Source organism: Megascapheus bottae, chromosome 9, assembly GCF_031878675.1.
Source record: "Megascapheus bottae isolate mThoBot1 chromosome 9, mThoBot2.hap1, whole genome shotgun sequence".
NCBI classification, from domain to species: domain Eukaryota; kingdom Metazoa; phylum Chordata; class Mammalia; order Rodentia; family Geomyidae; genus Megascapheus; species Megascapheus bottae.
In genome coordinates, this window is record NC_143517.1 from 52,972,245 (window position 1) to 52,998,640 (window position 26,396).

Here is a 26,396-nt window from a genome sequence, read left to right on the forward strand (position 1 = left end):
CCCCAGACAGGCACACATACACAGGCGCCAGTTAAATTTCTCCGCGGATACCTAATCTCTGTGGCCCGCGTGTGGGTGGGGAGGACGCCCACTGCAGCCTCTCCCCTGACCCCAGCCTGCAGCACCGCCAAGGGCAGCCTTAGGGTCTACTAGGAAACGTGTGCGCCCACCCTGCGCAGGGCCAGGTGACCCTGAGTTCAGCCTCTGAAGCCCTGCATGGAGGTCTTCCCACCCAACTGTGCAGAGTGGGGGGCGCGGGTGGAGGGAGCACTTGGTGCTGGCTGAGGCAGGAGGAGGAGGAGGAGGAGAACGCGGAGGGGGAAAGGGAGGAGGAAGGAGGAGGAAGGGGAGCAGGAGGAGGAGGAGGGCAACACCCAGCCGGGAGGTCACCGCGAGGTGCCCGGCCACACCTGGGCACGTCCCCCGCGCGGGCGCGCTCACCTGGACCCACGTGAGGCGAAGGGGCGGGCCCGGAGGCCTCGCGGCCACGCCCCCCCGCTCCCCCCCCTCCCGGCGCCTGGCGGGGACCCCGCGAAGCGGCACGGCGCGCGCGGGCGGCCCGAACCCGGGAGGCGGCGGCGGCCAGAGGAGGCGGCGGCGCGGAGAGGCAGCGACGGCCTGGGCAGCATGTCGGCCGGCGGAGCGCCGGTCCCGCCGCCCCCGAACCCCGCCGTGTCTTTCCCGGCGCCCCTGGTCACCCTGCCCGCGGGCCCGGACATCCTGCGGACCTACTCGGGCGCCTTCGTCTGCCTGGAGATCGTGAGTGGGGCTCCCGGCGGGGCGGGGGCGGCGCGGGCCTGTCGGAGTCCTCTCCTTTCCCCTACCCGCACCTGCGAAGCCGGCACCTGCCGGGCCCCGGCTGCCGGACGGGCCCGGAGCGCGCGGCCGGGCAGAGGGGGGCGGCGGGGTGGGGGGGGGGAGACCCGGGACCAGGGCGAGCGGCCGGGCGGGGGTGGAGCGGGGGCCGGGCGGGGAGACCCGGGCCCGGGGCGCGCGGCGGGGCGGAGGGGCGGGGCGGGGGCGGAGCGGGGGCCGGGCGGGGAGACCCGGGCCCGGGGCGCGGACCGCGGGGGGCTTCGCGGGGGCTGGAGGCCGCACCCGCGCGTCTGGCCCCGCCTGTTGCTAACCTGCCATTTTGTTGGGGGTGGCGCCAAGGTGTGTCACCACGCCCGGGGTGACCCGGACGCCGCCGGGACGTGGGCAGGGGAGGCTGGAGACCCGGGCACGGCTCGTTCCGCCCACACCCTCCCCCCCTCCTCCAGTGCACCCTGGCCACCCCGAGCGCCCTTTGGATTAGGGAACAGAGGCAGGAGTCGGGCGGAGGGATGAGGTGTGTGCGCCTGGCACTGGACAGCTCCTCAAAGGGCTGGAGAGTGGGAGGGGGAGGGAGGGCGAGGCCACTGCCCGCCCCCCTCCATCCTCCACACCTGCCTCTCTGCCTTAACCTACCAGACCCCAACCCCCCCTGCCAACCCGGGGAGCCTCACGGAAAGGATGAGGTCACCCTGCCTGCCCGGCTCCCTTCTTTGAGCTTAGACACTTGAGCTTCTTTTTTTTTTTTAAGAAGGAAATTTCTGGAGTTGAAAGCTTTTGAAGCTCCTTATGGACAGGGAGGGCAGGGGGTGGGGGTGGGGGGATATGTGCAAATATGAATTGGGTAACCCGAGTTGCATCATGGCCTGAGAATGACAAGTGGAGTGAAATATTAGCAAGGCAGCGGCTGGTTTCGTTTGCCAGGTTTGGAGTTGTCATCTCTTTCCTGTCCCCTCTCCGGCCAGTTTGCATGACCTGGATGTGGCTCACTCCGGTTTCACCTCTGTACCTGGAACACCTTCCCTGGCATTGATTTTTCTGGCCTGCTCTGCCAGAGTAGCCAAGCCACCCTCCCTAAGTTCAGTTCAGCCTAGATTTGAATCTGAAAAGAGAGACACAGGCAAGCTGGCTATGTAACTCGATGGCGACTTCAGGGCTGCCAAGACTCTGTTTTGAGTTTGAGCCCAGGTCAGAAGCATCCAGGTCAGAAGAATGAGAAGAACAGGAAAGGATGGTTGGTGTTGGATGAGCTGCCCAGCTGTGGGAAGGACACACCTTTAAAACAGGAAGATCTGCAAAGAAAGATGTCACTCTTTCTAGGCTTCTTTTCTGTCCCTGTTCCTCAGGGCCCAGGTTCTTATCTGCCTCTTTTAGAAGTTTATCTCATGTTCATCTCTACACGCTTCCTGTGCTGGAATTTACAAAACATTCAGACAAAACAGACTCCCATCTTAAAACTTTCAAGTTAGCCTCATCTTTAAAGTTAGCAACAGTGAATTCCCAGATTTGATCATAGTTGGTCGCATGTTTCTAGCATTTATTCAAATATATCGATAAATACACATTGTGTATTTTCCTGTGCATACTTATCTACATGTGTGTGAATGTGTCTATGAAATTTGAGCCATGTGTTAATCAAGTACCACCTTAAGAACCACCTGGGGCCATGCCACAGTTTGGGAAACTCTGGAGTTCTAAGTGAGAGAAAAGTAGAAAATGACAGTATTCAATATCCCCTAGCCCCACCCCCTTACCCTCAGTGATTAGTTCACAAATCTTGCTGAATTTAATAAGTTGGCAGCTTTAAAAACACATACTGTTAACAACCCATACTAATTAAGTCAGAATCTCTGGGGGACCACCCAGAGCCAGCTTAGGTCCTCCCTGGAAGATTGTCAAGCACAGCCGTGGCTGGCAATAGCCAGAGGCTTGTCCAGGCTCTCTACAGAAGACAATTCTGCAAGTGTACATTCTCCCCGTGCTAGAACAGATGGGATGGGTGGATTCTAGACTCGTGGAGACATCCAGTTCATCCCTGTCAGTTTTTCATTTCCTCCGGTACCTTAACCAACCCCTCAAACAGGTCTCCGACTTCTGTCACTTCCCAGACCCATTCGTTTTGCCTCCTTTTTCTTTTTCATGCACCAGCACACCTAGTAACTAACCACTTTTGAGGCACTTTTGCCCTAGTTATCTCAGTTATCCTTTCTTATTCTTGATTCATTCTTACCTGTGACTCTGTAGAAATTCTTTTCCCTGTTTGTTAAAACGTGAGACTTTCTCATGTATGGACCCAAATGCTAGGTGAGTCTATTCTGAAGACCAGTTATTTTAGCCTCTGCCAGTGTACTGTATCTTGATGGCTTTAAACACTTTCATTTTTTTTTACCATCAAGTTCATTTGTCTCCAAGATTTCTTCATCTGTGCCCACTCACTCATTGAGAATAGGTTGGAGCATCAATAGAAGACTTAGCTGTTGAGTTTAGTTGTAAAACTAACTAGTTAATTGTGCTCAAAGAGTTCAATTCTGATCTCCCCAATTATTCCTCACTCACAATGTCAAAGGTATAAGCCATTTATTGGAGAGGTAATACAAGAGCTTCAAATAGTGACAGCCTACTGGAACTAGGTAGAATAACTCCCGCTTTATAAGTGGAGAATATTGGTATGTACTAGACCTTTGCATTTGGGCCTCAGCTGTACTTACCAGTTCATCCCAGACACAGAGTAAATGTCAAGTTAGTATTACAAAGCCATGCCTTCTGGTTTAAGATGGAAAACATAATTTCTAAATCTCTCAGTCTTTCCTTAGTGAATGTTTTCAAATCATTGATCAGGTAGGTGTTCACTGAATGCCTACTATGTGCTAGGCACTTTTCTGGGAGCAATTGTTCTTAGACTCTCTCCTTATCTGAAAGCCTTATAACCTCCTTGAGCACATATGTAAAAAGCAGTTGCCTTTGGGGAAGAAAGAGTTCCTATAAGAAGTGAATGACCTGGGACTGCAAGTTTGACCTAGTGCTAGAGTGCTTGCTTATTATGCACGAAGACCCAGGTTCAATTCCTCAGTACCAGGTACACAGAAAAAAGCCAGAAGTGGTGCTGTGGCTCAAGTTGTAGAGCGCTAGCCTTGAGAAAAGCCCAAGGACAGTGCTCAGGCCCTGAGTTCAAGCCCCAGGACAGGCAAAAAAAAAAAAAGTGACCACTAAAACATTTTCCATACAGGCCTATCTATAAGAATGTGACATTGGAGCATTTTTACTTTCAGTCTGAATAAAAAGACTGAATTTAATAGTATCAAACACCAAAAAAGTATAAAATTCATTATTCAATGTATTTCAAGTTTCATGTTTAGGAATCTATCTACATTGCCTTCCCCCCACCCCAAGCTGTTCATTCATATCTTTATGGGAATTAGAAGATTCTCATACTTCTAACTTCAGTGCTTGGGTACTAAAATGATTTTCATTTCTTTAATATATTATCATAATTAAGAACATACTATGCATCAGGTTTGTGTGTGTGCATGTGTGCACATGCCTGCATGAGCAGCCCTGCATGGGGCCTGGACTCAGATCTAGCACTCTACCTGTTGAGCCACAGCTCCACTTTTGGCTTTTTGTGTGCTTAATAGGAGATAAGAGTCTCCCATACTTTCCTACCTGGGCTAGCTTTGAATGGAGATCCTCAGAGCTCAGCCTCCTCTGTAGCCAGGATTATAGGCCTGAACAACTGGTGCCTAGCCAGGTTTTCTTTTAACTCTGGAAATAGGGTAATTTGTGTAGTTCCTGTCCTTAGAAGAATTTATGTGGTGGAATGTCAAGTCAAAAAGGAAATAACAGTGTCATATACGAAGTGCTAAAAGAAGTCCAAGTAAATATTAGGAGGAAACTACGTAGAGAATAACCAGGAAACCCAGGACACACAGCTGTCAAGGAGGTAGAATTTAAGTTCAGCCTTAAATGTGTACATCAGGAGTTCCTTAAACAATCAAAAGGGAACATTCCAGATGGAAACATCCATGTACAAACCTCAGAGACAGGAGAAAGCATGGCAGGAAGCTTCTCTTGACGGTTGACTTTCTTGATGTGACTGGCAGGGCTGACAAAAAAAAAAGTCAGGAAACCCTGCAACCAGAATTGAGGTTGTGATTCGCTGGGGCAGCCACAGCTTTGAATCTGTGATGAGAACGGGGATAAACCTAGTTAGCATCATGCCTCCGGAATCCTCGGGGAGATCCATGAAGGAGCTTATTCCTGTAGTCTAGACGAAGGATGTTGAGAACGTGAAATAACACCTGAAAAAAGAAGGATGGGGAAGAAAAAGCTGAGGTTTAGAAGGTTAACTAAATATATAAAATTTGCCCCGCTCCTCCTGGTATCCTACACAACTTAAATGTAAGATACAAGTGAGAAGAATCATATACACACACCCCCAGAAAAGAACGTTAAAGGCTAATGGTGAGGCGTTGAGGCTGTGCAGGAGGCAGATAGCCCTCAAGCAGCAAAATCTATGGAAGAGAAGTTATTCTCAACCCAAATCTTAGAGTCTAGACTCACATAAATGTTCTGATGCATACAGTTTTCTCTCTTTGCGCTAGAACATTAGATCTTGATCGCAATGGGGCCTGCTCATAAAATATTATGATATAGAAGTGTTCAAAATGCCTAGAAATTTATTACTTAGGAAACACATGATCTACAATTCAGCTTTCTTTCTTTCTTTTTTCCTTCCTTTCTTTCTTTCTGTAGTTATGTATGTATGTATGTATGTATGTATTTATTTATTTATTTATTTTGCTAGTCCTGGGCTTGGGCTCAGGGCCTGACCACTGTCCTTGGACTTTCTCAAGGCTAGAGCTCTACCACTTGAGCCTCAGCACCACTTCCAGCTTTTTTCTATGTATATGGTACCAAGGAATGGAACCCGGGTCTTTGTGTATGCTAGGCAAGTATTCTACCACTAGGCCAAACTCCTGGCCCTCAGGAGTTTATTTTATATATAATTTTATTTTATATATAAAATATATATAAAATATATTTTATATATAATTTTTATTCTGATTTTTATTTTGTTAGAACTAAAGAACCTACTTCAAACAACAGATACTGTGTTGTTGCGGGTAGATATGCTTGTAAGGCAAACCATGGGAGTGGAAGTTCATTCACAATGTAGCATAGCCCACAGGTAGCAGCACTACAGAATACTACAGCCTGCCTTCCATAGCAAGGAGATCTCCTTTCCACATTCTGCACTCTAGCTCCTGCCCATCAAGCTATATCCTACACACAAAGAACTTGTCACACCAATGCCTCCCTCCCTTCCTTCCTGTCTGTCTAACTAGACTTCAGTAACATGTCTTTCAGAAAGACTCCCCTGGCTTAGGTGCCATTGCATATTGCTTCCTTGTTTACTGATGTATGTATTCTTCTCAACATTTACATACTCGACACTGAAATAGTAGATAAGAGTCTCACAGACTTTCCTTCCCTGGATTGTCTGAATGCAATCCTCAGATTGCAGCCTCTTCTAACAGGAATGAGCCATCAGCACCTAGCTTCATTTCAGTTCTTTAAACAGGTGATGCTTACCCTAAATTGGGAGGCACACATCACAAAGGAGAAATGTGTACAGGCTCCTTTATGTTATTTATATTTCCCTTGATTTTTAAAATCATCTTTCATGCTTGTAGGTAACTAATTGTTATTTAGGTTAAAAATATCCCTGCCTGATTTGTCCCTGAGCTGTACAAACCCCTGCCTCTTACTTTTTATCCATTAAAATAGGAATTCCTAACAGATAAGGTAATTCTGGAGTGTAAGAGTGCTTAAAAAGTAAGAAATATTCATTAACAGTTCTGTTGTCTTCATGAGCTTCCACATACTGACCAAAATGACTCTACTAGTCATACTGGGAGACAGGTTTCTATTTTGTTGGGCTTTTTTATCCCTCTAGACTTTCTGATACTTATTCTCCCTGAAGGAATGATGAAAAGTCCAATGTGTAAATGTCAAGAGAATTAAAGGGTTATATGTTGTACACAGAAAAGTCTAAATAGTTTTATTTTTCCCCTTTGGGGATATTAAACTGAACTTTTATCTCTTCAGATTCCTCTGCTTCTTCATATTCTCATTCTAAACATTAACTGAATTTTTTTTTAAAAAAGGATCTGGGTAGGGATTAACTTGCTTACTTAGTTCAGTAATATATGTATACCCAAACCAGAAGTGTTCATTGGTTTGCATAGTATTAGCTAAGGGGCCAGAGTGCACATTTAATACAAATCTTTAGGAAATAAATGCCATTTGAAAAGCAAAGGGGTGTTTATGGAAGGAACACCTTGAGAGCCAAAGCAGACCATTCACATAGGAGACAAGCTGAAAGGTCTGTGTAGCCAAATACAATCAGAATATCAAAAGTTACTTGTTCCCCAATGCTGTGTTTCCAGGGGATTTCTAGTGGTGGTAAAACATGTGTCCATTCCCACTATGAAAGCACAACTTGGTGAGATTTGTGGAAGAATACTTTCCCTGCTCTTCTCATGGAAGGGATTTAGCCAAGTCTCTGATCTGCAAAGGCCAAAGTAAAGTGACAAGTATTTGTTAAACTAAAAAGAAAAAAAAATGACTCATTTTAGGAAAGGTTTAGTTTAGGAGATGCAGCTCAGAACATGCATATCTAACTACCTGAGATGTGTGTTTGTACTTCTAGGAGGGTTTCCCTTTCACCTTACTTGGGAGGAAAGTAGCTTTTAGAGGTGTGGCGCAGTTGACTATCTGGTCCATAAATATCAGACTCTTCAGAACACTAGGGAGGAGCAATATAAAGGGAAGGTAGTCAGCAGAGTGTGGACTCAAATCCAAGGTGACACAATGTGGGTGAAGCATGGCATTCTGGGTGCCTTTCTCTACAGTGTGTACACTCTGCTATTGCTATGACACTTTATCAAGAGTTCTCTCTTCACATTTAATCATTTTGATTCTGTTTCACCCCTAAAGCACAATTCCCTCCAGAGTCACTCATACTAAACGTGTCTGATACTAAATATCTAAAATTTCTAAAGCATGAAGAGAAGCAAACATGCAGAACATTGGTTTTATATATATAATATATATGTATATAATCAATGTACATATAAAATATATGTCTGTATATATGATCAATAGGCTATCTATTTGTTTCTCTCCTAATCTCAGCTATTAATCTTGAGCCAGGTTGGAAAGTTGGGAGGAAAAGTAGCTTTTGTCATAAGGAAATTGTGGAATAGGAAAGAAATAATTGTGTCAAAGATCTAGAGATCTTGAATGAGGAACATGGCTTTTGTGACAAGGGTTTCATTGTATTCTCTGCCTATCTAAGGCTAGCCTGTGACAGGACTTGACTCAGGTTTGGTGGAGAGGGAAGACCTTTTCACACCCTTTCCCTGTGCTACTGCACACACACATCACAAAGGAGGAGATGAATTTGTTTGCTTTTCATGCAAGCGCTGAGTTCCTTTCCAAGCCTCTGAGAGATATGAGGGGCTGTAATTGTGAATATGACTGAACGCTTCATCCACACTGTTGTACTTTACTTCCTGTAGTCTAGCCTGAGCCTGTTGAAAGCTCACTTCTCAGCAGCCTTCCTGCCTCCTTTTCCAGACCCCCGTGCACCCCCTCCCATACATTTCCCCTCTCCCCTTCCAGGCTTGCAGAGCACAGTGTGCTGAGTGGTTTTTATACCACCTACCCTACCACACTCTGTTCCTTGTGTCTCTTTCTTCTTTAGTTGGAGCTCCTGGAGACCTAGCCTTGCTTTATTTTCTTTCTCCTAAAAGTTCTTCTTCAGTCCCTACAAGTAGACTTGAGGCTGGTTTGTTTTAACTCTAGTCTAGGATTATTAAATGATATTTCATTCCAAAAAATTATTTATAGAGATATAAAGTTATCAGAATGCCTTAATCGTATTCATATGACTGTGCTTATCTGTTTGATTAGCCTGTCTCTGATAAGCCATGCCTAGTTACTCTTCATTGCCTGTTGGACTTGCACGTAGGTTCCCAGTAGATATTTCTTAAGATTAAATAATGATGAACACTTCCTAAACTACATTTAATGCAATGTACGTCATTCATAGTGGCAGAGTTAATTTTTTTTTTGCCAGTCCTGGGCTTGAGCTCAGGGCCTGAGCACTGTCCTTGAACTTTTTCAAGGCTAGAGCTCTACCACTTGAGCCTCAGTACCACTTCTGGCTTTTTTCTATGTATGTGGTACCGAAGAATCGAACCCAGGTGTTCGTGCATGCTAGGCAAGCACTCTACCACTCGGCCAAACTCGCAGCCACTAAAAAAAAAATTTTGTAGTGCTAAGAATCAAACTTAGGACCTTACACATGCTACACAAGTTTTCTACTAAACCCTACCTCCAGTCCTAGACTGATCCATTAATGACATTTTAATTACCATAAAATATTCATCAAATTGCATAAAAGGTTAGGCAATCTTTCACAAGCATCAAGTTTATTTCTTTAATATCTGGTAGTGACAATTTTAAAACTTAATATACATTAATATTCATTACTTTAGAATTATTTTCTAAAACTTTCTGGCTTGATTGTTAATTTTTCATTTGAAAGTTGAAATTGAGGCATTTCCACAGTTATAACTTTGTTAAACTGGTGTTACAATTATCATTTCATTAACACTCAAATAATAATTTATTATGTCTTTTAAATTGTTTCTACAAAGTAGTAGCAACTTATATGACAGCATTTTAAAAAAATCTTTAATTAAAACTTGTATTTTTAACTTCCAGTGATCTTTATGATTCTGATATCATTTAGATACTTAATAAGCAAGATCCAACTGACTACTGATTTTTAATATTGAAGCTCAAACTGTTAATCTATTTCTTTCACTAGGCATGTATTTGGTAGTGTTGTATATGTAGGAGAGAGAGCAAGAGCGAGAAAGAGAGAGAAAAGAGGGAGGGATTCTTGTCTACCTGAAGCCTCTTCAGGGCAAGTACAGAACTGAGGTTTTGATGTTACCAAACCTAACAAGTACTTGACTGGTAGTTAGGAAAGGATTACTATGGAATTAAACAGTTTGGAATGCAGAAACCTAAAAAGTCTTGTGCTACTAATGTCCATTCATGCATATTGAATGGAAGCCAGGGGGATTTGATTACTACATGTCTTATCCATCCGTGTGAGCAAGCCCTACTAGGGAGAGGATCTAGGAAAAGGAGGGATGGATACTTGGGCAATGCAGAAAGGATTTTTTTAGATGATGGCTCAAGGTTAAGTATAAGTGGTAGCTTCTCAGATATACACGGGAAGAATGACATTCTGGACCAGCAAGTGGCAGACCACCTAGCTGTGAAACAGCTCTGTGTTTGAGCTGCTTTGAGCTGTAGAACTTTTTCCTTTATAATACAAAATGTGATTGACTTAATAGCATAAAGCAAAGTCCAATAACTGAAGGCCTCTAATGCCCTGCAAAGGATGCATATATTTTTAGAGCATAGGGGAAACCAATGGCATTTGACTCATAAAGCCCATTTTTTTTGTTTTATTGTAAAGGTGATGTACAGAGGGCTTTTAGTTATGTAAGTAAGGTAATGAGTACATGGCTTTTTGAATAGTATAAAACCAGTTTCTTTACCCCCATTTCACGGTCTGTATTCTTCCACTCATAGCTAGTAGCTCAGTTGCTGGATACTGGTGCCCTCCCACTTATAATCCTAGCTACTCATGAATCTGAGATATAGAAGCTCGCTCAGGAAGAACAATCTGCTGAACTACATCTCCAAAATAACTAGCAAAAAGCAAGGCTAGAAGCATGACTCAAGAGGCAGAGTGCCAGCCAAGCATGCTCAAGACCTATAGTTCAAACCAAGTTCTGAAAAAGTTACCCACACCAGAAATCCATTCCACTTCTTTCTGTTCACAACAGCTTAGTGCTAATAAATACATATTGTTGGAGTCCGTCTCTGGTGACCTTTCCAGATCTATGCACTTTCTTCTCCAGTTCTTTCTCACAGTTTTTCCCAAAATCCTTCAAAGTTGATCATACCCTCCACTCTTGTCTTAGCAGAAGCCCATCTCCATGGCCCCTTTAGCTGTCTCTAGCCCAGGGCTCTCACTTCTGGCACACGTTATTCACACCTGCTGATCTGCAGTCCTCATCTGGGTTAGACTCTCTGCAGTCTGACCCTGGAACACTCTCACCTTCTTCCCCTTCACACCCAGCCCTGTCCTTGCTTTGATTGTTTCTAGCTTTACAAGCATGTTGAACATATATTTGTGCCGAATTGCAGTGAACAGTAGTTGCTCAGTCATGACATTTATGAAACACCATTTTTTTGAATTCTTTTAATTGTGATTAATAGAAGGGTTACATTATATTCACCAGATAAGAGGTGCATAGCTTCACAGACATTGATACCCTTTCTCAAGACATGGTCCCCATTTCCCTCCCATCCTCCCCCCGCTTATCTTGATTTCTCCCCTTCCCTATCCAATTTCAAATAACCAATTAAGCACATATAAAATAGATCAGATAACAAGGTAAAATATTGTACACAATATGAGATTACCAAGGGATGGCAAAAAGAGATGAGAGATAACATAGTACATTAAGGACAACAATTACTACTCATTATATGGCATTTATTTCCTTATCCTGGAGGTCCATACATTTAGTGTCCTACTATTTAGCCTAATGTCTCTAAATTTTGTTCTATTGTAAATTTCTGCTAGGAGAGCCCAAGGTTTCTACTGATTATGACAAATGAGGGGAGACTATTGGGCCTATGTTCCTTTGAGTCTGGCTTACTTCACTTAATATGATTTTTTTCTAAGTCTTTCCATTTCCTTACAAGTGGGGCAATGTCATTCTTTCTGACTGCAGCATGGAATTCAATTGTGTATAAATACCACATCTTGTTGATCCACTCATCAACTGAGGGACATCTGGGTTGGTTCCATATCTTTGCTATGGTAAATAGTGCTGCAATGAACATCATTGTGCTAGTAGATTTAGTATGCCCTTGTTTCTGGATGATTGGGTAAATGCCAAGTAATGGAATTGCTGGGTCATAGGGGAGTTCTATGTTTAGTCTTTTAAGGAACTGCCATACTGCTTTCCATAGTGGTTTGCACTCCCACCAGCAGTGTAAGGACCAAGAAACACAACAAATCAGAGAAAGGCTGGATAAGTGGGACTGCATTAGACTGAAGAGCTTCTGTAAGGCAAAGGACATAGCTAGTAAATTAATTAGGAAGCCTACAGAATGGGAGAAGATCTTCACTAACCATACAAAGGACAAAGGCCTCATATCTAAAATATATCAACAGCTCAAAAAATTGAATCACTCCAAAACTAATCTCCAAAGTAACAACCATCTCAGTAAAAGATGGGCCAAAGACTTAAAGAGAGTCTTCTCTGAAGAAGAAAAAAGAATGGCCTATAGACAAATGAAGAAATGCTCAACATCTCTGGTCATAAAAGAAATGCAAATCAAAACAACTCTAAGATTCCACCTCACTCCAATTAGAATGGCCAGGATCAAGAAAACTAATAACAACAGATGCTGGAGGGGATGTGGCCAGGAGGGATCACTACTACACTGTTGAGAGACCATTTTTAAACAATCACTTTTTCAGTTATCCCTTTCCTGTAATAAACTGAGTTTTGGGATGGCAGAAGCCAAGTGCAACTTGCTTATCATTTCATTCCCAGCACCTAGAACAATGCTTGACTTATACTTTGATGTATTAACTATCCAATCCATCTATCAGATGGCCAGCACCTAGCAGATTAAATGATAGCTTTTATTGCTTTCATGAACAACAGGTGCAGGTTATTCTGTATGAAATGGTACCACTTGTACAAATAGGCCATGATGAAGCCTGAAAATGACCACTGGCTATGGGAAATGAGAAAGTAATTGCTTCAAAATGCATTTTGTTCAGAAACTGACATGTTGAATTGAAACCCTTTTGTACAACTACTTGACAGTAATAAAAGATAAATAAATAAAAGGTCTTAAGTGATTGTTGTTCTTTCTTCATTGGTTTTTGTCAGTTGTAGAGCTTGAACTCATCGCCTGGGCACTGTCCCTGAGCCTCTTTGTGTTCAAAGATAACATAGACTCTACCTCTTGAGCCACAGCACCACTTTCAGTTTTTAAATGACAGATTGGAAACAAAGTCTCAGAGGGACTTTTCTGTCCAGGCTGGCTTCAAACCAAGATCCTCAGATCTCAGCATCCTGAGTAGCTAGGATTACAAGTGTGAACTAACCAGCACCTAGCAATTGCTGTTTTTCTTTTTAAATCTATTTATTTATATGGCTTTTGCCAGTGCTAGGGCTTGAACTCAAGACCTAGGCACTGTCCTTGGGCTTTCTCAAGGCTAGTGCTCTACCATTCGAGCCACAACACCACTTCTAGCTTTTTCTGTGTATGTGGCTACTGAGGAATCAAACCCAGGGCTTCATGTATGCTAGGCAAATACTCTACCACTAGGCCATGCTCTTGGCTCTAGCAATCACTGTTCTTTTAATAAACTTTTAAGAAGCAGTGAATCCAAGAGCTCTTTTACAGTAGCTTGAAGAGTACCTGGCAAGATGAGAAGGGAATACGAAATAGTTTACAGAAGTAGATTAACAGGGGAATGGTTAGATCCCACGAGGATAGTCTCACATGATGAGAGAATGCTGGGCATCCTCGTGGAAGAAGGGAGACCTACAGGAAGGTCCAGGTCCAGGGTCAGATCCGGTCCCTGGGGAGAAAGAGCAATCTTGCATCATGTTAGAGAAATGTTGTCTAAAGAATGTAGGCTGGAATCTCTGTAGGAAAGAGAATACTGAAAATGATATAGGCTCTAAAGGCAGCTTTTTTTTATTATATATATATATATATATATATATATATATATATATACAAGCCTATCTTTCTTTTTTTCTTTCAGTTGTTTGGAGGTCTTGTCTGGATTTTGGTAGCCTCCTCCAACGTTCCGCTACCTTTGCTACAAGGATGGGTCATGTTTGTCTCTGTGACAGCCTTTTTCTTCTCCTTCCTCTTCCTGGCCGTGTTCCTCACTGGAATGGTGACTCAAATCAATGCCAACTGGAACTTCCTGGTAAGGGACTTTTATTTCTTTTATATCTGCCTTAACAAAACATTTGAAATTCATTAGTGCCACATTCTGTTCCAAAATATATGTGTTGTAGTTGTTTGTTGTTCCACGTGGGAGAAAAAAAGTGAGACCACAAGAGCTACTGGGGTTCCCAGTGGCTGCCTGTATGAACAGAAGAGCCTCCAGTTGTTCCTGCATTGGTAGAAATGAGAAGGCATTCACGATCTAGATCACTTTTATGTATAAACTTTCACTTCATGCAAAACAAATGAATTTTCTTATATTGGTCAACTGCACAAATAGAGGCCTTTGAGAGCTTCCGTTATCATGTGTCTTCAAATTTTCCATTGAGTTCTGCTTTAGACAGTTGCATCTCCAGTTTTCCTTCCCTGTCTTTGTAGAATTGCTTCCGGCTCCCTATCCTCACCATTAGAGATAGTAAACTCCACTGATGCTCAGTTCCGCAGAAAAATCAAATTTAGAATTTGTGTGCAGCCTACAGATACTTGCTATAGGAGATTACTTATCATAACCTAATATAAGTGCTTTGTGCATAGTTGTTTTACTCTATTGCTTAGGAAACAAAAGAAAAAAACAATCATCTGAACATGGCCTATACAGGGATCATCTTAACTTTTTTCATACTTGGTGGATTGATTCCTTCGAATCAGGACCCATAGAACCTCAGGGCCATATTCTTTTCAGAAAACCATATTCGCTTCTATCTTCTGTTCTCCAGATACTTTGAGAGGAATATATTTTATAATCAATCCCTGACCTAAATCAGCAAGAACGGATACTTTTTTAAGAACTAAATATTGAAGTAGCAAATTTACAATCAAAACAATATTTCAAATTATGACACCATTAAATTGGATGAACTTACTTTCTGTTTTCCATGTATATATGGCATCTTTCTTTTTTTCATATATTTTTATTGTAATTAATAGAAGGGTTACATTATATTCACCAGATAGAGGGTACATTACTTCACATACCCTTTCTCTTGATCCCCATTTCTGTCCCACTACCCTCGCCCCTCATCTTGTTTCTCCCCTTCCCTATCGGATTTCAAACAACCAAATACACATATGTACAATGTATCAGATAACAAGGTGAAATACTGCAACAATATGAGATAGACAAGGATGGCATCTTTCTTTCAAGTTTGTGGCTGTTCATTCTGTAGGCCTATTGCAGATAGTCCCAGAAGAGCATGTTGCCAGGTCATGGTCAAGAGTGCTTTAATTGAAGTTCATGAAGATTTCTCCCATTACATCTGAATCTAATGTTTATAAGGCTTTATATATATGTTCTCCCAAGTACACTTGCATTTTATTCAGCAGCATCAGAAACATCTATTTCTACAGCAAGAGGATGCTAATCTCAAATGTTACCCACAGTGAACTGTAGCAAGTGTGATTGTACATTAAGCCAGTCCTCAGAAAATGGCACAGCTTAATGTAAAGCCAAGAAGGAAGTAGACTTCAGTGGTTACAATTATTCACAGGCTTTGAATTTATGTTTGTTTTCTACATGCTAGGTGGCCATGGACAAAATAGGTAGCATCTCTGAATTTTAACTTCTTCCTTTTTAATGTAAAAAATAATACTTACTTTATTTGATTCCATTTAAAGAATAAAGGAAACAGTGATTTGAGGACTAGATATAGTAATCAATCAGTAATCATCCTAATTCCTTAAACATGCTGAGACCTTTGGTTCAGAACATTGACAGCCCTTTTATTTGTATTACCTTGCTTATAGTATGTTCCTACAATGTTTTCCCTGTTTTCTCATTAATGATGAGGAAACATTTCTGTAAGGAATACTGAGGAGCAAAGAGGACCAAAGGATATTACAAAGAGATAAGAGATCTATATCTATAGATCGGGAGTGGGGAGGAGAGAAAGTGCTAGAAACAGACCAAATGCTATTTGGAAAAGGGGGAGGAATGAGGGGAGGATTGAGGAAAGGAATTTGAAGAGGCAGAGGAGGTGGGTTTGTTTAAAGTGCACTGTGTGCATATGTGGAAATACCACATGGAACCTTCTCATATTACTAATAGATGCATGCCAGTTCAAAAATAAAATTTAAACATACTTTCTTTTTAAAGAACATTTTTTTATTACTTGGTCATGTGATGAAAATCAAAGATCTGTAATTAGGTTACAGATGGATCCCAAATCTCCTCTTTATAAATGTTTGGCTTTCCCATACATTATGGTAATGAAGCAGTGTTATTGTCAGAGGAAACCAGCTACTTTTAATATCAGTCTCAAAAAAAATGCCATTGTGCATGAAGCCCTGAGTTTGATTCCTCAGTACCACATGCACAGAAAAAGTCCATAGTGGCACTGTGGCTCAAGTGGCAGAGTGCTAGTCTTGAGCAAAACATGTCCAAGGACAATACCTAGGCCCTGAGTTCAAGTCCCAGGACTGGCAAAAAATAAAACACTGTTAGAACAATTTGAACCTCTGTATCCCTACCCCTCCTGGCACAGCACTATTCAATAATCACTTCCCCAAATCATTTCTCCCAAAATGTCATACCACCCGCTGTCCTTATTCTTCTGTGACCTTCCTGGATCTCCTAGTAGCCTGGAAACTAAGATGTTAATCCCTAGAAGCACTGTATCCAGTGTTCTACAGGACCCAGCATTTTTCTCAATTGGTCAGTGCATGTCTGTACTAACATTTATGTATTTTTAATATCATTCATAATCTGATTAGACATATGTCCTTATTATTGTTGATTGTATTGTTTTTGACTTGTATTATTACCTTTGGAATTACTTTTGGAATTGAGTACAATATTAATATCCTTTGTAATGTACTGGTTTTCTTAAATTAGAATTTCCCACCAATTTATAGCGGTCTGTCTACATTCTATCTGCTAACTGAAATAGAAATGATTTTTGTTGTTTTAGCTGTACAACCATATGTAAGGGACATTGAAATCGGAAGACTTACCAGTCTGTCTCAAAGGTCATATACATGGAAAGGATTATCATATAGTATATATAAATATTTTATAAGTATTATATATCATATATACAAATATGTTATATATTCAACTTACAGTAGACACCATTGGTGAAGCAAAAAAAAAGGTGGTTCAAGTCCAGGAGTTTGGCCTAGTGGTAAGAGTGCCTAGCATGTACGAAGACCCAGGTTTGATTCCTCGGTACCACGTATATAGAAAAAAAATCAGAAATGGTGCTGTGGCTGCAGTGGTAGAGCTCTAGCCTTGAGAAAGCCCAAGTCCAGTGCTCAGGCCCCAAGTTCAAGGACCCAGACTGGCAAAAGAAAAAAATGGTTCAAGTTGACTATACCATATCCAAAATTTGTGGCACCAAAAGTTTTTTTTTAAATTTTAGAGGTTATTTGTTTGGGAATATTTGACAGGATTTTACTGCTTAAAAATACTCAGACTGTGGAGCATTATGGAATTTGGTTTTGAGCTTAGGAGTTTTCAACCTATAGAAACCAAGTGCTATAGTGATTGTCACATACAAGGTTCATAATACAGTAAGCATATTTTCTAGGAACCATTTCCTGCCTTCAAGGACTTTATATTAAACACTTCCTTAACTAGTAATTTTTTCCCCGTGGTAATTATTGAGGAAAGCAAGAATGCATTTTGATAACTGATTCATTTTCTACCAGTATTTGTTAAAGAATATCTACTACAATACTTTTGTCTTACTAATCATGCAAATAAATTCATATTCACAGCACTAGATATGTTCAGTATAAAGCTAAAAACTTGTCCATTCTAACCAGAAGAAAAAAAGATTTTTGATGTTGAAATTGCTAGGTAGTTTGTTTCGTAAAGAAAAAAATACTTTCCTAATTTTGAAGAGTGGACTCCATATTGTAAATCCTCCCCACTTTTAGGGCAAGGAATGCTAAGGAAGGAAGTCGTAATAAAAGAGCTGTTTAAAAAAATCCCGTATATTTAAACTTGTTTTTCTATATTCCTCAAAGGTGTAGCTGACCCGAGTTTGATTATTTTCCTATTATAAACATCATTTAACACTGTGAACATCCTGAGCTGTGTTTGTCACTCCCACATCCACTTTGTTACTGACCTTTAAGATAATTTTTTGCAATAGATAACAAGTGTTATTGTTCTCAACTATCCGAGTGGCTATCAATCCTTTCTCCATGCTGCTATTAAGATTCCCGCATATATAGTGCCATTGGTAGAGGAGAAGAGCATGAGAGGGAGACTTGGATAAAAAGACCAGGTTCATCTAGTGAAAATGTACCTCATTTTTGGACTGCAGCCTGTGACTGGAGCATCAATAGTAACTGGAATCTTGTCAGGTTTAACCCAGCCTACTAAGTCAGAAATTCCAGGGCTACAGTCTAGGCATCTGTTTGAACAAGTTTCCAGGTAGTTCCTATGCATAGATCTATTTGCCAACCTCCATCTTAGCATAAAGAACCTGGCCTTCCCCAAAACTGTGTGTCAGGAAGAAGATCTTTGTGTGTGTGCCTAATTCATACACAGTAGGAATCAAAATACCCAGGATAACCAGATATCCTGTGGTCTAGCCTTCTACCTGTCAGGAATATTTACTGAGAACCCTGGTACACCAGGTCTAGAAGTAAATATGGCAGTGAAGGAATGATTATGCAACTATTGTGCTGATTAAAATTTGATAATGACAAAGAAGGAAAGAGATACCAGAAAAGCACTGTGTAATTTCAAGTCCATGAGGCCTTGACTGTAAAGCATAGTGCTGTAACACACACACACACACACACAGAGAAATAGTACATGTACACAATGGGATTTTATTCAGCCTTGAAAAAAGAAGATAGAAGGACATGATGGACATGTTGAGTAAAAGACACTAGTTCACAGTGACAAACAACACACACCCTCACTAATATAATGGATCACAAAAGGTAATAATACAATGTTTGTGTACGAGAGGAGGATGGAAGATGACAGTGAAAAATGTTAGTGCATGGGCCGGGAGTTTGGCCTACTGGTTAAAGTGCTTGCCTAGAATGCACAAAGACCTGGGTTCGATTCCTCGGTACCACCTATATAGAAAAAGCCGGAAGCGGTGCTGAGGCTCAAGTGGTAGAGCTCTAGTCTTGAGAAAGTCCAAGGACAGTGCTCAGGCTCTGAGCTCAAGCCCAGGACTAGCAAAAAAAAATGTTAGTGCAAATGCTATTTAGACACAGAGATGTAAGTTCAAGAGATGGTCACTATAGCTAAGGACAATAGAAGTTCTAGAAATTCTCAAGATCTTTGTGTCAAGAAACAGACTTTTTTTTAATCTCAAAGAAATGGTTGGGAGGAGCTGATAGCAAATAAGTTGAATTTTAACTCAAATAAAATGATACAAACTATATCACAGTCACACTTCACATTAATTCCAGAAACATTTAAAACAACCTAGTAACTGTTGTAATACTTTTTTTGCAGAAATATATGACTTGTTTTAAATTGAATATTGGGATATATAGCATTGCATTCTATGACTAAAAGTAAGATTCATTAATTATGATACACATAACTATCATAAGAATTATATAATTTACATGACATATTACTTGAATTAAAGACAGCATGTGATTCCTTGTTTATCCTATGTTCATTGATATTATCTGTGTAAATTAAAATCATGACTGTTACTATAAAGTTTATTACATCAAGTCATTCACGGTGGCTCACACCTATTATTTTAGCTACTCAGGAGGCTGAGATCTCAGGATCAAGGTTCAAAGCCAGCCTGGACACAAAAGGACCTGAGATTCTTATCTCCAATTAACCTCTAGAAAATGGGAAGTGGGGCTTGGCTCAAGGGTAGTGCGGTAGCCTTGAGCTGAAGAGCTCAGGGACAGCGCTCAGGCCCAGAGTTCAAGCCCCATGACCCCCCAAAACTTATTACATCAGGTTTGCCAGTATACCAAATAAAACAAGCTTCTTGATTTCCATTTAGAATTCAGTGCACTGATATTATGGAAATAACCAAATTAAACAATGAATACTCTTTAAGATTGCTTGATGACATCTTCTGTTCTTGCTAAACCTAAATATCAAGTGAAATGAAACACAGAAAACAAACCAAACAAAAAGCCCTCTCTCTTGTCTCTCAGGATTTTGCCTACCACTTTGTAGTGTTTGTCTTCTACTTTGGAGCCTTTTTACTGGAAGCAGCAGCCACCTCCCTGCATGACCTACAATGCAATGCAACTGTGACTATGCAGCCTCTCCTGAGTGACAACCAGTACAACATCAATGTGGCAGCCACGGTAAGAGGCCCATGGGGACAGCAGACCAGCTTACCAGCGCGGCCCCTCCACTTTCCCTGTCTCCTAACACTCCTCAGGCAACAGTGATCTGTGATTTCCTAAGACTAGCCATTTGCCTTGAGCCTCATGACATGCATCTGTAATCCCAACTGCAGGAGACACAGGTGGGAAAAGCATGACCTGGAGCCAGCCCAGGCCGAACTGCAAGACACTAGCTTAAAAATAATGAAAACAAAAGAGCTGGGTGCTTGCCTGGCAAGAGTGATGCTCTGACTTCAAACCCCAGACGTGCATAAAATAATTATATATATATATATATATGTAAACATATGTAGGTCGACACATGAATATATCTGTTGTAAAGGGAACTTAGTCACGAGACACAGAGAAGCCACCACTCAAGAAACTGAATTGGGAGTCTTTATTGGAGAGCTGGTGGACTGCTGGTGGATTCTTATCTCAAAGACTAGGATATATTTGTATCTACGTGTGTGTGTGTGTGTGTTATTTCTGTTAGCATTACACACATAATCACTACCGTACACTAACCCTATTCTCACCTCTGCGCTGGGAACTAAAGCACAAAACAGTTGACATCCATGTAAGACGATAGCAAGTCAGTGCTGGACCTTGTGCAGCAAAGAAATAATTGTGTTGGTCACTTCTTTTACTTTTCAGACATGTTAAAGAAAATTTGGTCATGCATTTGCCTTATGCTAAATTAATATTTACCACAACCTCCATGTGAAGGTAGATCACTTAATTTGATAAAATCCTATTTCAAACCCAATTATTTTGAAGATGAAAGTAGGAAGATAAGCCAGGTGACCGAGGCTCATGCCTGTAATCCTAGCTACTCGGGAGACTGAGCTCTGAGGATCACGATTCAAAGCCTGCCCAGGCATGAAAGTCTGTGAGACTCATCTCCAGTTAACTGCCAAAAAACTGGAAATGGCGCTGTGGCTCAGCGTGCTAGAATGGTAGCCTCGAGCTGAAGAGCTCAGGGACAACGCCCAGGCCCAAGAGTTCAAGCCCCACAACTGACAAAAAAAAAAAAGTGAAGGTGACAAAAGTAAGCCTCTCTCATTTTAATAAAACCACCTCTACCATCTCGTCACTCCTTCAGATGGAATGAAATGCTTCTTAGTCTTGTGATACAAGGGTCTCAGTTGGAAAAAAAATGCTTATTTTATTAGTGTTATAAAACAAAACAGAAGGACTGGAGTTGGACAGTTTCCCATCAGAATTCCCATTGAATTTTCCTTCTGGCGTTTCCCAAGGTCTAACACTTCCTTTTCCACAGTGTTAACTAGATCCTCACTTCCTTGGATCAGTGAAAGTAGTCCTAAATTTGTCTATTGATAAATCACCCTGACTTGCTTTTATAAGCATGGTAGGTGCTCTGGTTGATATCACTACTTGCTTACAACACACTTTTGCCCCCAGTGACCCAATTTTCAGAGCTGTTCATATAGAAATTCAGTTCTGGTTGTGTCTCTTTTCTGACTTTGTTCCCATTGTCCTTCCTTTGTGGTTGCCTTATTAAAAAAAAAAGAAAGAAACCTCCACATGCTTCAATATTAAATCTCATTTCATCCACATACTCCAGTCCAGGTAGTTCTCTAAAACCTGACTTTTCGGGGTACTAAAATAAACTGGCCATTTATTTTTGACATTGCATTAAAATTCTTCACCTTTCTTTCTTTTTCATTATATTTAAGAAAAAAAGGAAAATTCCTTTTCATTAGTAGTAGATCTCACAAGCACTTGCTCTCACTCAAAGGAGAATGTCTAGATTAGAAGTGTATAGCATACGGTTTCTGCATGTGGATATCCAGTTTAGCCTGCACCCCTTGTTAAAGGAATTGTCGTTCTTCAGTTTATTTTTTTTTACTCTTATCAAATATTGGATGGCTGGAGGTCTGTGGATTCATTTCTGAGTTGTCAGTTCATTAGTCCTCCTGCCTTTTCTTGTGCCAGTACCAAGCTGTTTTCATTACTATGGCTTTGTAATAGAGTTTGAAGTTTTATATTGTTTTTCCTCCAAAACTGTTCTTCCTGCTAAGGATTGCATTTGCTATTCCAGGCCTTTTGTTTCTCCATATGAATTTTTGAATTGCTGTCTCTACTTCACTGAAGAATGTTACTGTGATTTTGTTGGGTATTACATGGAATTTATAAATTGCTTTGGGGAGTATTGACCTAATCTAGGAGCTTAGTTCTTTCCATGTCCTTAAATCTTCAATCTTTTTTTCCAATCTTTAAATTTTTCACTATAGAAGTCTTTCAGAATTCATTGTATATACCACAAAGTTAAGCACAGTAAGTCAAGTTGTGGGTCAGAGTGGGCTAAGAACTTAGAAGGGGTGATACTGATCAAGATGTACTCTATTCATGAACTGCTTTGTTAAATGGAACCTCCTTTGTACAGCCACTTAAAGATAACAGTTCATTTTAAAAGGGTGTAGCAAAGCTAGGGATGTACCTCAGTGACAGAGAGCTTGCCTGGCATTTGTGAGCCTCTGGGTCCAATCCCCAGCATTTCTTCAAACAAAAAATCAGAGAACATCCACCAAAAAAAGGTGAACATAATAGTTAGTCTACGGCTGATTCTAAAATTTCTTTCCTGAGTAAGTTCTCTGCTAAGAATCTCCATACCATACCATAAACTTATTACATATGAAACTATTTCTTTATGGATTCTAAACCCAAAAGGATATGTGGCCGCTATCTTCTATGGCTTATAGTAGAAACCTATCCGGTTGGATCTAAAGGACTCTTCTATGAACACCAGGGCTGGCCATTCCAAGCTGGCTGCAGACCTGTGCTTGAAGCTTGTTTCCTACCTAGGAAAGAGCAGGCCTATGATTCATCTCTGAGTGTCCTTTGTTGACTTCAAAAGTCATAGAAATGATTTTCTACATCCTTAGGTTGTAATAGTTATTTTCTTTCTTAGCAATGAAACCACAATATGAATAGATAACTCATACTGAATTTTTAATACAGTGCTTGGGATTTATAAATACTTAATAACTGAGTCTAGTGTGTGAACAAATGTTCAACAGAAGACCGTCTTCAGAAAGAAAATTACTATGAGCCAAAAATGCTTAAAAGAAGGGGCAATGAATGAACTGAAGAGCTCAAGGATAGCACCCAGGCCCAGGGGTAGGGTGGTAGCCTTGAGCTGAAGACTTCAGGGACAGCACCTAGGCCTAGAGTTCAAGCCCCACAACTGACCAAAGAAGGAAAAAAAAAAGAAGAACACGAATCCAGTACATATCCTACAAAACTAAAAGAGGAATGGGTAGGGATGGGATGGGTGAGAGGATTCAAAGAGGTGACATTGATTCAGATACATTATATCTATAAACTGCTTTGTTAAATGGCAACTCTTTTAAAATGAATGGGGGAAAGGAGTAGAATGTAAGGAAGAATACATTGTATTTACCTCAGAACTGAGAAAAATAGGGAAGAGAAGAGTCAGAGGGGGTAGAAGATGTTGAAGGGTGACACATCACAATGTATACATAAATTGCTTTGTTAAATGGCAAAAAAATTCAATACATATCCTAAAACTGAAGAAGAGTGAGTGAAGAGGTGGGCATGGGACGGATGGCTGAGAGTGCTGAACGAGGTGGCATTGATGGAGACATACCATATTCATAAACTGCTCTGCTGAATTGCAACTTCTTTATACACCTACTGAAAATCATTTCAAAAAGAAAATTAAAAAACACATTTTTAAAAAGACCAATACAAGGTATTTTTGTAAGTATTAAAATAGCATCAGCTAAGTTGGTCAGTCTTCATAGTTTCTCAGAGGAGTGTTTTCCTAATGTCAGTGGAATGCACCTGATACCTGTTTTTCTTTCCTCTTCTTAGATTTTTGCCTTCGTGACGACAGCTTGTTATGGTTGCAGTTTGGTTCTGGCTTTACGAAGATGGAGGCCGTAACACTCCTTGGAAACTAACTGTTGTGTGCCAGTTTCCCTTGTCAACTTTATATTCTGATCCATTTGTTTAGTGTTTTGTCCAGATGGAACAGTATTCCATAAGCAGTTTGCCTGGTTGATTCAGAGGGAGAATCAAAGTGAAGTTTTGTGTTTATTTCATGGATGGGATTTTTAACTTTATTGTATTAGATATGCAGTCTTTTGTTTTATGTCTTATCTCTTTTCTTCTTAAAAAACCTGTTCCCCTCCTTGTTCATAAAATACACAGATATTTTTCAAGAAAAAAAAATAGTATCCCTTTGGTTTGGTTGCTAAGTTACCTGAACTTTAATATTAGTTAAGGATCTTAATAAGTATCTTAACACATTTTGAATAGACTTGCCATTGAATTTCCAATGTCAACAGGAATGGGTGCACTTTTTCTACAAAGGGGCCAGATGGTAGTTATTTAAGCTTCACCAACCATCTTGTCTCTGCCACAGCCATTCATTTCTACTGCTGCAGCATGGAAGCAGCTACATAGACGGTATATAAACTAGAAAGTGTTGATGTGTTCTAATAAAGCTTTATTTACAAAGATAGGGGGAAACAAGAATTTGGCTTATTGTCTACAGTCTGTCACCTTCTGGCATAAAACTTCAGATGTCTTATTTTTTTGTTTTTGTTTTTGTTTTTTATGGAACTGGTCATGAAAGTGCATAAACTTCATTAGACAAGCCATATCATATGTAGTATCATTTTTCAATAACACTTTTTTGTTAATGATCAAATAATTACCCTTAGAAGGGCATGTACTTATTTCTCAAGCTCATTCCAGCATGCCATGGGTATAGGAAAAAGCAATTTATGAAGTGAACCCTAGATGTTTAATTAAACTAATGATATCTTAACAGCTGTGCAGGACTTTCCTTGGAGAGTTCTCACATGGGATCCTCTGAGACTATTAATTACTACTGGAACTGGTATCTCACTATTTATGTCTTACTTTGGTTTATTTATGCTCCAGAACACAGTTGTTTGCCCTGTGCATGAACAGATGAATATTTATGTACATGAAGCTTTTCCAAATAGAGCTCCCTGAAGAAGTAACTTCTAATTAACTTTCTGAGTTAAATTTAAGTACATTATTAAATATAACATAAAGCTATAGATTCTTCTATGTTTTGATAATAGTCAGAATGTCTATGGGGTTTGCTGTTGTTGTGACTTGATGACAGATAGACAAAATCAGTTTAAAAGAGGAGCTAGCACAAAAACTTGTTTCTTGCCAAATAGTACAGGAAACCATTTTAACCTTCTTGTACTGGCCCTAGTAGTGGAATTGTACCAGCTAACTTGAATGGAAGAACAAGTTGGGGTTAAGCTATAATTCCTACATCTAACTGTCCACATAAGGTACTTCCAATAGCCCTCATAGGTCTATTTCTAGGGGAAAAAAATGTTTTCTATTGCTTTATCCTTTCAGCCTTTGATTTCGCCATGAATCATCCCCTAAGAATGCGATATACAATTGAACTGTTAGACTTATAGAACATAAAAAGCTATGAATTAGTACCATGCTCAATATGCAGGAATCAGATGCTGATTATCTAATACTTCCCTACAAAGAAGAACCTTGTTAGGGCCTAGCTGTGGTAACATTATAAAGACGAGACACATTTAAATATGTGTGGCTTGAAGATATCAGTCTTACTACTTTATACCCATGTCATTTCTTTTCTATCATACCTGACTCCTATGATGTTTTTCTAGCTCCATGCCACATGCCTAATCTTGTACTCTGAATTATATATTATAAAGTTATAAATGTGCCATAAAGAGATATTGTGCATTCTACTTGGAATCATGTAAAGGTATTCTGCTAGAATTTAGTGGTGAGATTTTATTTTATTTCCCAAAAAGTAAACAGGCCATGCTTGGTGACATTAAATGATTTCATTAAAATGTGTTGGTGACATTTTTGCAAATGGATTGCTTCTAGATCATCAAGAACCAAACCTAAAGCTCACCTAACACTGAATGCTTAGATTTATAGATTCATTGCATTCTGGATTTGTGAACTGAGTGACAAAGCACTTGAACAAGAACTATGACATTTAAGAATTTCTTTATATATCTTAGCTGTAAAAATGAGGAAGGGTTGGTTGGTCTTAAAAATCTGATAACTCCATGATGAAAAGAAATTTATTTTATAAGTGTTATGACTCTAATAAAGTATTCATTTGGTAA

The 26,396-nt window shown here is 40.5% G+C and overlaps 1 protein-coding gene across 1 annotated transcript; it reads left to right on the top strand.

The window, feature by feature from the left end:
• The first annotated feature begins 515 nt into the window (after window positions 1-515).
• Mal2 (mal, T cell differentiation protein 2) lies at window positions 516-26,396 on the top strand. The gene is made up of 4 exons (XM_090339309.1): window positions 516-759; window positions 13,769-13,939; window positions 20,059-20,214; window positions 24,097-26,396. The coding sequence occupies exons 1-4, from the start codon at window positions 628-630 to the stop codon at window positions 24,166-24,168; spliced, it is 531 nt and encodes a 176-aa protein (XP_090195435.1). The 5' UTR covers window positions 516-627; the 3' UTR covers window positions 24,169-26,396.

Bases quoted from the DNA above. Each gene is read 5' to 3' on its own strand.
- Mal2 (XM_090339309.1), top strand. From the start codon at position 628: ATGTCGGCCGGCGGAGCGCCGGTCCCGCCGCCCCCGAACCCCGCCGTG. The intron at 13,940-20,058 runs GTAAGGGACTTT...CTTGTCTCTCAG, and splicing joins ATGCCAACTGGAACTTCCTG to GATTTTGCCTACCACTTTGT. The intron at 20,215-24,096 runs GTAAGAGGCCCA...TCCTCTTCTTAG, and splicing joins ACATCAATGTGGCAGCCACG to ATTTTTGCCTTCGTGACGAC.